Raw genomic sequence first — 11,696 nt, forward strand, 5'->3', positions numbered from 1 at the left:
CTTCCTTTTGGGGCGGGGGGAGGGGGGGGGGTCTTCATCCAGGTTCCCCGGACCCCTGACGCTGTGCCGCGCTTCGTAATGCACAATCCCCTCCTAAGGATTTCCCAGGTGCTCCTCCACTGCACCTCCTGGTGAGCCAGGCACTCCTTGCCACGGCCTCACCCGCATTACCAGCAGAGGGGGGATTCCCATTTCGGATCTGCCCGTCGCTGCTTCCAGCTCTGGGGCCCCCATTGCTCATATAATGCCGCGGGCGGCTACCAGACCAGGAATCCTCTTCTCTGTGGGTTCCTTCCTAGGAACAGGAAACCAACTGAGGGAGCGAGGGGGACCGCCCCTTTTATCTCTCTGTAGGTTTCCTGTTCCTGGGGGCGGATCCCCTCTCTCAGTGGGTGCTGTCGTGGCGAAGAGAAAATACAAATGAACAAAGGAAAGGAAGGATGGGGTCCCTATAACCTCTTGCAGTCATAGTCATACCATTTTTGATACATACTGAATAAAAGAATCAATTTTATTGGATTACACGATGGAGATATTTTTCCTCTTCCATTTCTCGAATGATTGCTGCCAGAATATTCACTGCTCCCCATGCCAGGACTATGTGTGTGGAGGGCAGTGAATATTCATTCCCTTTAGTAGCGGCACATGTGACCGCCCGGCAGCTGCAGGATGCCTGCGGCTAGCAATGAATACTCATTGCTCCCCTCACACAGTCCTGGAGAGAGGAGCAATGAGTACTCCGGCAGCTGACCGTAGTCTTGTAAGCAGCGCATGATGTCCCTGACATGTGCTACTTACAAGCATAAAGCAGCTGCTGGCACCGTAAAAAGACGCTGGGAGGGAGTGGAGGAAGGCAAGTGTAATTTTTTTTTTTTTTACGTTTTTCTGATGGGACCTTGCATACCAGGATAGGGAATGAGGTCAATCATCCCAGAATAAGGATGGAGCCATGCATTCCAGGACGGGGGCCACTCATACCAGGACGGGGATGAGAGGGGGCCCTCGCACACCAGGACAGAGATGATAGGCGTGCATACTAGGATAGGGATGAGGGGACCATATATACCAGGATAGGGATATTAAGTACAGAACTGACCACATTTATAGCTTCAATTTTTTTTCCTAATTTCCTCCTCTAAAACCTAGGCGTGTCTTATGGTTCAAAAAATACGGTACCTAGCAACCTGGACGTATGGATATTTCCAAGGTCATAAAGGGCTTAAAGGCTCCTTTGCATGTAAAACAAGGTTTTACTTACAAACTGAGGATCATATGAGAGAGTAGCAATGCGCATTCGAAAATCCATGGCTTCATTTACAAACAGCGATACAAAGTTTTCTTCATTTTCAGTATTACCACCTGTAACACACAGAAAGACAGTAAGCAAAAACATAGCACAACACTGTGCCTGAAGAATCAAATATAAGTGGTGTAGGCAGTGGGCTAGAAGCTGATCTTCACCCTTTACCATGTGGAAAATAGTTTAATAACCAAACTATTGCATCCAAATGTGCGCTTCAGATGGCTAAGCCAGCCCATGAAATAAAATACTTATGCTTTAGTGTAAAGACCCATTTAGGCCCTAACAAAACATTTTTCATAATTGACATTTTTACGCAATCCAGGGTTGACAAAAATTCAGATTTTATATTTTCATGCCAGTTTTTCCCAGCTTTGCCAAAATGAGTAGAGATGGGGCGGAATGCCCCAGCTCGACTAACTCATGATGAGCTGTAGCTTACCCTACCCCAGAAAATTTAATTCAGTCATTGACAGGGGTACAAATTTGTAGGGAGGAGCAGTGACGCACGCCACTTTTCAGATGAGCTGGATTCACGAGGAGGCGTGCGTCTCTTAACGATCCAGGAACACCTGGCTGCAGTACACCTACCCATCAAAACTGAAGTCAACAATTTTAGTCTTGAAGAATCCGGGGCCTTAGGCCGGCGTTACACTACTGTAGAATACAGCCGAGTGCTATGCAAGAAAATATTGCATAGCACTCTATGGGGCAGCTTAAATCATCGTTTATTTTCTCGGGCGTATTCAGCGTGCATGTAAATTCGCAGCATGCTGCGATAGTCACCGAGACTCGGCTTAGACTCACCAATGCAAGCCTATGGGTGCGAGAAAAAAATAAATAATTTTTTTTTTAAAAAATCACATAGCACTCGGACCATGTGTCCGATTTTTATGCACCGGTGTCCTTTGAAAAGCTGGCAATTCATGTGCTATGTACTGTAAAATCACTGCAGGAGCCAAATTTAAAGGGGTCTGAATTATTTCCGTACCCACTGTAACTAGTTTGCCGAGTCCAGTGGTTATGTGATATCAACCTACAGCATCTACAGCATATACACATGAAAAAGGTAGAGATCATCAAAAGCCCAAATTCAGTAGTTAATAAACTAAAACAGTGTAAGCAGCGAGAGAAAAAAAATATATTACAGGTTATGAGTAATGGATTCTATAAATGGATGGTGCAATTAGAATCTGACTCGTTGGGATTTTGCCTTCCCCTGGATCAACATGTTAGGTTATAGATTGATCTTGATGGACTTTGCATCTTCTTTCAATCATAAAATGATGAAACTAAGTCCATACTCACACAATCCATGCTTGCGGCCAATGTATTGCAGAATAGTGTTACTCTGTGTCAGCTTAATGTCTCCATCCAAAAGGTAGGGCAACTGTATAATATAGAATGTTTCCCAATATCACTAACTGGACTCTAGTTTCAAGCAAACACCATGATTAAAATGCATAAACCCTGCTCACAATTTCATGACATACCAGTTAGAATGTTCTGCCAATTACCCAAGGGTGCTTTCGTACTGCGTTGTGTGTTCCCGTAGGGGTCCTGACGTATGCACCGACGGGGCCAATAGATTGGGAATGTATGCCTACTGGAAGCAGACTCTCCCGAAAAAAGCGCACGGCACAGCGCTTAAGTCCATACCCCGTTTTGTGGGGGATTTCGGACATTGTATGCCCCGACGAGGACACACACCGCAATAAAAGCGCCCTAAAATAAAGGGTTTCTGAGCATAAAATATATAAAAAAGAAAAAAAGTGCTTAAATTAGTCAGAATGCCCACTAAATGTCACCATAACTCAGAAGCAATTTATTTTCATTCCCAACTAGGTGTATATCATTATTTTCGTGTTACCCAGTGTGAATACCAATATAAAAGACCACAGCATTCACAATTCCTCTGCCCTTTAAAATAGATTGCCTTTATTAATGGCTGTCTGACCCTCAACGTCAGTATTTTAATTTATCCCCGTTTACACACAACACGCAGACACCGCTCTGTTGCTAAAACTCTGTATACTCTGCTGTACACTGATCATCATGTAAAGCATACTTTCTCCAGAAAGTCCAAAAATGGAAAGATCATACCTCCCAACTAGCAGGATTGCTGAGTATTTAGAGAGTTGTCCTGCTGGCCCGAAAGGTCAAAAGGTATGTACAGACTTCAAATGCATCTGTGCCCTCAGAACCCATATACAAATTAATATATTTGTGGGGCAAGGAGCCAACATATTCTTGCTTCACTATTCTATCTCAGTAGTGTCTGAAGACCCAGCAAGGACTTTTAGGTTATAGAATCATAGAATCGTAGAGTTGGAAGGGACCTCCTGGGCCATCTGGTCCAACCCCCTGCTCAAAGCAGGATTCGCTAAATCATCCCAGTCAGATGTCTGTCCAGCCTCTGTTTGAAGACTTCCATTGAAGGAGAACTCACAACTTCTCGTGGCAGCCTGTTCCACTCATTGATCACTCTAACTGTCAAAAAGTTTTTTCTAATATCTAATCTGTGTCTCCTCCCATTCAGTTTCATCCCATTGCTTCTAGTCTTTCCTTGTGCAAATGAGAATAAAGTTGATCCTTCTACAATGTGACAGCCCTTTAGATATTTGTAGACAGCTATTAAGTCTCCTCTCAGTCTTCTCTTTTGCAAACTAAACATTCCCAAATCCTGCAACCTTTCCTCATAAGACAGGGTTTCCATGACCTTAGAATGTCACGTCAGGTTTTTCCATATGGACAGTGTGAAAAACCTTTAGACGTGTCAGGTTTTTTTTTTTTTTTTTTATCAGCAGCATGGACAAAATGTGTGCCGCACGTGCTGATCTCAGGCGCCGGCTCCGGAAGGCAGGTCTCCCGGTGATCAGTACGACCACGTGACAATGATAACCAAGAAACTGTAGGAGAAATCAGCACAAACAGGGTCTTATCCGAGAAATACAGTTAGTTAAGCACTCAGATTAAACTCACCTGTTCAAGCTGTTAAAGACGTATATAATGGAGAAAATCAGCAAGACAGACTGTAACGGGAGTTAGTAGACAATATTCTGCGTTGCCGACAGAATGGAGACGTATATCCCAGTATGGCATCATACATGTGATTTTTCCTGAAGAAAAAGTTATGTACTTTGAAATGCGTTGAAATAAACCACCACCTTACTGTACCATACTGGGATATATGTCTCCATTCTGTCGGCAGCGCGGAATATTGTCCACTAACTCCGGTTACAGTCAGGTGACAATGATGCGAGTTGTATTCAGCAGCTGCATACCTCCTGTGCAAAAAGAATTAAGACTTTAAAAAAAAAAAAAAAGCATTTGGCTCCAGCATAATTTTCTTAACCGGAAGAGGGAAAGCCCCTGGGCTGGGGGTTGATGTTAATCTGGGAAAAGGGACAATATTCCAAAAGGTTTCCAGGCTAATGATAACTGCGCATAGCTGTTTGCTTAGCCTTTACTGGTGAATTTACAGTTGACCCCCAAAAAATAAACTACATAGGGTCCCCACAAATTCAAAACAGCAAAGGCTAAACAGACAGCTGTGGCTTGATATTAAAGGGGTTGTCGGGGATTTTCACATAATCTCAGTACATATCTGGGCTGCAGAATTATGACGATAAGTAATTTACTTTCTGTCACTAGTTTGCACGGTTTTCTAGATATTCTGAACAGAACGTCCAAGGGGGGGGGGGTGTTATGGCATTGAAATGAGAACTAGTCGTAACCTCCTACTCTACTCCAAACATGCCTTCTATAGCAACAACCCCACCCTCCATAGCTACAGTCCCTCCCCGTCCACATGAAGCAGCCCTCATCAACAGTAACAAATCCTCCCCCTCCAGCAGCCTCAGTGCAGAGAGCTGCTCCTCCCCCAGACACACACTGAACAGTTATCTATGGAAAGTGAAACTAGTGAGGAGTGAAAATCGTCCTGTATTCTGGGCCACTCCATGATTACAATACATAACTCATTATCAGTAATTCCTTCCCTCACTGTCCCAGGCTGCTGGCAGCAGTGAGAACAGACTGTGTGATGGCCAGTGATGGGGGTCTGCAGCTTCTAGTCTGCACAGGGGATGGCAGTCACTGATGTAATCTGTTGTGTGACAAAGCCTCTGCTGTGTGAATGAGACAGCTCTGTGTCACTGATGTCTTCACACAGCAGCAGATTTGGTGCAGTGTATGTGTGAGCACTGTGTCTCTAATGACACAAATACTGATGGGAGCAGCCTGTCCAATCAGCAGCTGTAACAGTGTGAAGTGTTGGGGGGTGTATGTATGTATTGTGCTGCTTTCACAAATACAGGATCACTGCTGTGTTCTTTCCAATGCTGGATGATGATAAAGATGAGTGCTGGTGCAGTTTACTGCCAGCCAATGAGTGGGCACTGGGTGGTGCTGGTCACTGGAGCTTGCTGGGAGTTTGGTGGAGCTTCGTACATACACTCCACCAAATCTGCTGCTGTGTGAAGACATCAGTGACACAGAGCTGTCTCATTCACACAGCAGAGGCTTTGTCACACAACAGATTACATCTGTGACTGCCATCCCCTGTGCAGATTAGAAGCTGCAGACCCCCATCACTGGCCATCACACAGTCTGTTCTCACTGCTGCCAGCAGCCTGGGACAGTGAGGGAAGGAATAACTGATAATGAGTTATGTATTGTAATCATGGAGTGGCCCAGAATACAGGACGATTTTCACTCCTCACTAGTTTCACTTTCCATAGATAACTGTTCAGTGTGTGTCTGGGGGAGGAGCAGCTCTCTGCACTGAGGCTGCTGGAGGGGGAGGATTTGTTACTGTGTGATGAGGGCTGCTTCATGTGGACGGGGAGGGACTGTAGCTATGGAGGGTGGGGTTGTTGCTATAGAAGGCATGTTTGGAGTAGAGTAGGAGGTTACGACTAGTTCTCATTTCAATGCCATAACACCCCCCCCCTTGGATGTTCTGTTCAGAATATCTAGAAAACCGTGCAAACTAGTGACAGAAAGTAAATTACTTATTGTCATAATTCTGCAGCCCAGATATGTACTGAGATTATGTGAAAAGCCCGGACAACCCCTTTAATAGCTTGGGAAGAGGCGAGATATTGCCCCCCACCCCCGTTTCACACATTTATTGAAAAATAAAAAAAGCAAAGTTATACTTACCTTTACAGCTAAACCATTGAAGCCCATGCCCTCTGTAAAAAATAAAATTAAATAAACAGTCTTATCCCTCACCTGTCTGACGCAAAGATAATTCATTTACCCATTGACAAGTCGCTCTGCTACATCTAGATACCAGGCTGAGCGCTGGCATGATGCAAACATTCAGCCTGCCATACAGCAGAAACATAGGGATGCACATGATAGTGCAGCATTGGTGTCTCGCGGTGCCATGAATAAGGCGAGCAGTGTTATGATTGAGTCACCGTAGGAGGCAAAAACAGAAATGCTAGCTAAGTCAAGAAAACCAGAGAAGTTGGCAACTATCAGATTGCAGACCCCTGAACCTATCAACACAACTGGCAGTAGCCGTGGGGGGTTCCTACGATGACCTAGACCCCTCGATCACAGCCGGAGAGATACATAGGCCTAAAGAAGGAAAGGGGAAATCTAACTGCCCCAGAGCAGACCCCAAAGCAATAGGCAGCCCCCCACATATAATGACGGTGAAGCAAGATGAAAACACTTACACAGACAGAAAGACAGGCTGAGCAAAGACGGGGCCCAAAACTACCTAGATAGGAACGGATAGGAAGGCTGCTGTCTGCAACCTGCCAAAACCCTATCAGAGACAAAAGCCAACAAGCTGATATAAAAATGGCCCTGAAGCAACTAAGCTTCAAAAACTAAAATCAGCACTCAGGTACTTTCAGAAGACAGAGCTCACGGAACACTGCACACTCCAGCAGGGAGTGGCAGAATCCAAAAAGCAAGAAAAACAAAAACAAATCTTAAATGCAAAAAGGCAAAACAGAAATGCTAGCTTTAGGAGAGCAGGAATCAGACAGGTGTCCAAGAGTCCACAGAGAAATCACCCGCAGGGCAGAAAGGGCGTAGGCTGCCTTAAATCCAGTCAGAGACTCCACTCAGCCAATCGTCTTCATTAGTCCCAGGTGCCTGATAATCAGGCTCACTACCTTCCTTCACTAGAATAGGGAGTTCACCAGACCTCAGTGACGGAGGGGAAAATGAACTCACAACAGAGCAGGATTCATAGTGATGAACTCCAATTATATCACTGACATCAACTCTAGCGTGAGAATTTGTTTTTCACAGGGGACATGGATCAATGGATTAGGCGTAAGGTGTAACTTTGTTTTAGACATTTAAAAATAAAAATCAGAGTGTTTTATTTTATTTCAAATAAAGGATTATTGCTGTTTGTTTATTTCAAAGCGTACAAAGTGGTTAGTAATGGGGGAGTCTCAGACACCCCTTCATTACTAATCCCTGGGCTTGATATCAGCTCACAATACTGGGAAAGAGCGCAATATCTCTGTCCCATTCCTAATATCAAACCACAGCTGTCTGTTTAGCCTTCACTGGTTTGAATATACAGGGGAACTCAGTCATTTTTTTTCTTGGGGTCCCCCATAAATTCACCAGTAAAGACTAAGCAAACATCTGTGACCTGTTCTTAGTAGCTTTGGAACCTTTTGGGATACTGTGCTTTTTCCCAGAATATTAACATCAGCCCCCAGCCGTGGTTTTCCCTCAGCTTAATTAATTCTTAATTTTACACTGGCGGTAACCGGCTGCTGCTGAATACAACTCCCATCATTGTCGCCTGGTCGTGCTAATCTCAGGGAGAAAAGGAGACCGTGATGAAAGCTGCTTTCAGAAGCCAGCGCCTGGGATCAGCGCGAACTGTACCTTCTTGTCCCTGGCTCCGGTACGTGTTGGACAGAAGGTCCATGGATGTGACACACAGAAAGCAAATTGATACATGGATGTCACATATGGATGTCGCATGAACACAGACCTCGGATCTCACCAATAGTGGTTTTCCCTGTACATCACGACATGTCAAAGAGGCCTTATACTGTGTGGATAGGACTATATGCCCCATTATACTGTAAGGAATATACTGTGTGTGGGGGAATATACTATGGGATGCACCTTGCTGTGTGTGGAGGAATACAGTGTGAGGGGGGCACCATACTGTGTGAAGGAATGTTCTGTGGGGCATTATAATGTAGAGCAATGTACTGTGGAGTGCACCCTGTGTGTGGAAGAATGTAGTGTGTGGGGCAACTACTCTGTGCGGGTGAATGCACTGTGGGAGCCATTAGAGGGAGTGTGGGACATTATATTGTGTGTGGTATGCACCATATAGTGAGGATGACTGTAGTGTAGGGAGTGTGTGTGTGGAAAAGTTTGTGTTGAAAAGGGATGCCATGCTGTGTGATAGAATGTACTGTGGTGCATGCTGTGCACCCCATATAATGTTTCCTTTCCTGACTTGTGAGGTATAGAATATGTGAAGTTCCATAATATTGAGGAGGAAACTAAGCCTCGCATTTGGAGTACGGGACACAAGCTGGTGATAGACATGGTCATGTGAGACTAGCTTTCAAAGGCATTTCTGCTATAGACCATGATAGTAAATGCATTTAAACAACTCCTGTAATTTCATTTTCAAGAAATATTTTTCCTTCTCCACGTACATTTGGAAAGTCCAAACCCAGCGTCTCCTTTTCATCAGTCCACTGACTTCTTTCATTGTCTGGGGCTGTGTGGAGACACAAACAAATTAGTCACAAAGAAACATGACATTCATGCAGATTTAGATATTTTTCATGTCACATGGCCACGGTTACAAAATTCACTTTTTAAAGTATATTAGCTTTGGCAGGCTCCACTGCTCCAGTAAGCTACACTCAGGGGGGTATTCAAACAATGATAGAAATTGGAGCGCAATGCATGGAGGGGCCGGTGGGTCTCGTGAGCAGAGCACAGCAGCGTCATAGAAATACATGACACCGTCAGCTCTAGAAGACCTCTCCTGGGCCTCTGCCTACAAATTAATGTGCAGGTGGGATCTAGCTTCAATTAAAACACAGCTTGGCCAGATGGGAAGAATGCCCCCAAATGTAAGCTGCCAAAACTGGGGTGAGCGACTGTCTCCTCACAGGCTAAGCTAAAGCCATGGCTATTGGGGCTCGGACACAGGTTAAATAGATCAGCTTGGTGAAGAAATGGCTTCCATATTCAGACAGAAATAAGACCTATGCGCCACCGGTCATCGCCCCTCTCTTAAAATAGGGGGTGACGCAGCTTCACTGACTCCAGCAGGATCTGCCGGATTATGTGCACAGACTGCAGGTAACCAGGCACCGGTCCTATTCTGCTGAACCGGCCAGGAGTGGGATCCCGGGCAGACATCACTGGCCGTCCACACGGTCCGATACCTCAGTGAGAGGAGCCGGAATACCCAGGAGCCACAGGTAAGCGGCTATGAGCCGGTCTGTCCGTCCCCGTCCTACAAGTCACTGCCGCCTCCATACACCATAAGGCTGTGTACCCACGTAAGCGGTTTTTTCACGTTTTTACCGGCAAAAAACACTTAAAAAATGCTTACAAGAAGCATCCCATTCATTTTAATGAATTCTGCACTTTTTGTGCATATTGATGCGTTTTTTTCCGCGAAAGAAAACGCATTGCGGTAAAAAACGCAGCATGTTGATTAATTTTGTGGAAAAATCCGCATCTCTAGCTATTTTCTATGAGACTGGGGACGCGCGGAAAAACACGCGTTTTCTGGGAAGAAGTCCGGTTTTCATGCAGAAATTTTCTGCATACTGGGAACATCGCCTAAAGAACAGAGGGCATCGGTCACACAGGAATGGCACTGACCCCGTGCCTCCCACCTCACGGCACCGGGACCACTCAGCCCAAACGCCTCCTCCTCCCCCAGCCCTCACCATCTCCTTCCACATAGCGCTTCTCCTCATAGAGCGTCCCGGTGTATTCCAGCAGCAGGCGGATCGCATGGCCGAGCTGCAGGAACAAGTGTGTATGTCAGTAGTGTGAGCGGCGTCCTGGCACAGGCCAGCAGCCATTACTAGTGGTGCACCTCTCACCCCGCGTATGTCCCAGTAGCCGAGAATCATCATCCTCCCAGTAACGTCCGTCACCGCTCACTGAACTCTGACCGTAGTCCCTGCACGTCGGAGCAGGATCAACAGTTCACGTGACTGGAGCTGCTGGGATTCCAGCCAATCACAGATCTCTTCGCCGCACACCGGAAGTTGACTTCAGGATAAGTGACTGGACGATAGCACAGGGCTGCGCTCCAGTGGGCTAGGGTGAGGCATCTTCTGCAGGTCAGCGCTTAGTGTTGCTAGGTAACAGTCAGGCTAGGAAGCGTCATTATTTGTGCTACTTGCATATACTTATGTGAGAGTGTCCTATCGTCCTGAAGCATGAAAGCAGTGCACCCCTACACATCAGCCAGCAGGGAAGGCTGACTGCCAACTTAAAGCGAACCTGTCTGGGACGGTGTGGTCAGAAGGGTGTCGCAGGTCCAGGTCTGGCGCCTCCCATCTTCATGCGATGGCGTCCTCTTGCTTCGTGTCGCGGCTCCTGCGCAGGCGTACTGATCTGCTCTGTTGAGTGAGAGCAAAGTACTGCAGTGCGCAGGCACCGGGAAAGGTCAGAGAGGCTCAGCTCCTGCGCACTGCAGTACTTGGCTCTCACTCAACAGAGCAGATCAGTACGCCTGCGCAGGAGCGCGATGACGGGGAGGCATGAAGAAGCAAGAGGGCGGCGTCGCAAGAAGATGGGAGGCGCCAGACTCAGACCTGCGATACCCATCGGACCGGACCGCCCCCCGGGTGAGTATCTTATCTTGCAGGGCGGATCGGGGACTTATCTGCAGCATTATAGAATGCTGAAAGGCAATAGCCGCATCTTATATTGGCCAAAACAGCTGACAATAATAAATAATAATCTTTATTTTTATATAGCGCTAACATATTCCGCAGCGCTTTACAGTTTGCACACATTATCATCACTGTCCCCGATGGGGCTCACAATCTAAATTCCCTATACCTTTAATGGGCAACCATTCCTTTCGATATATGGCTGTGGATGAATGTCCATTATGATTCAAAAGACCAATCGAACATGTGAGACTTTGTTGGGAAATCGTTACCACTTTCAGTATTGTTTGATGAAAATATCCAACACCCGAATGTAGTCTGAGATGGTTTTTTAATCGGATACTGAACGACTGTTTGCCGGCCCATATTTGTCTCATGTATAAGGCCTTTAAGGGACTGTCAGCACAGAAAGGCTGTTCAAACCAAGTACAGTGCTTCATGGTGGGGCCCAGCGGGCTGCCACTCGGAATTTCAGGGCCCCATACTGGCAAAATTTTCGGGGCCCCCTT

General features: G+C 46.1%; 1 protein-coding gene across 1 annotated transcript in view; it reads right to left on the reverse strand.

The window, feature by feature from the left end:
* Positions 1 to 10,590, reverse strand: part of LOC141047389 (glutathione S-transferase Mu 4-like) — a 61,234-nt gene extending 50,644 nt beyond the window's left edge. The window contains exons 1-5 of the mRNA XM_073542447.1: positions 10,387 to 10,590; positions 10,228 to 10,303; positions 8,971 to 9,035; positions 2,609 to 2,690; positions 1,259 to 1,359 (exon numbers count right to left, since the gene is read on the reverse strand). Coding sequence (XP_073398548.1) covers positions 1,259 to 1,359; positions 2,609 to 2,690; positions 8,971 to 9,035; positions 10,228 to 10,303; positions 10,387 to 10,419 — 357 coding nt within the window. The 5' untranslated portion in view covers positions 10,420 to 10,590. The remainder of the gene's footprint in view (positions 1 to 1,258; positions 1,360 to 2,608; positions 2,691 to 8,970; positions 9,036 to 10,227; positions 10,304 to 10,386) is intronic.
* Between the last annotated feature and the right edge of the window lie 1,106 nt (positions 10,591 to 11,696).

This window comes from Dendrobates tinctorius, unplaced genomic scaffold (genome assembly GCF_039654945.1).
Source record: "Dendrobates tinctorius isolate UK_male_01 unplaced genomic scaffold, ASM3965494v1 ptg000127l, whole genome shotgun sequence".
NCBI lineage: Eukaryota > Metazoa > Chordata > Amphibia > Anura > Dendrobatidae > Dendrobates > Dendrobates tinctorius.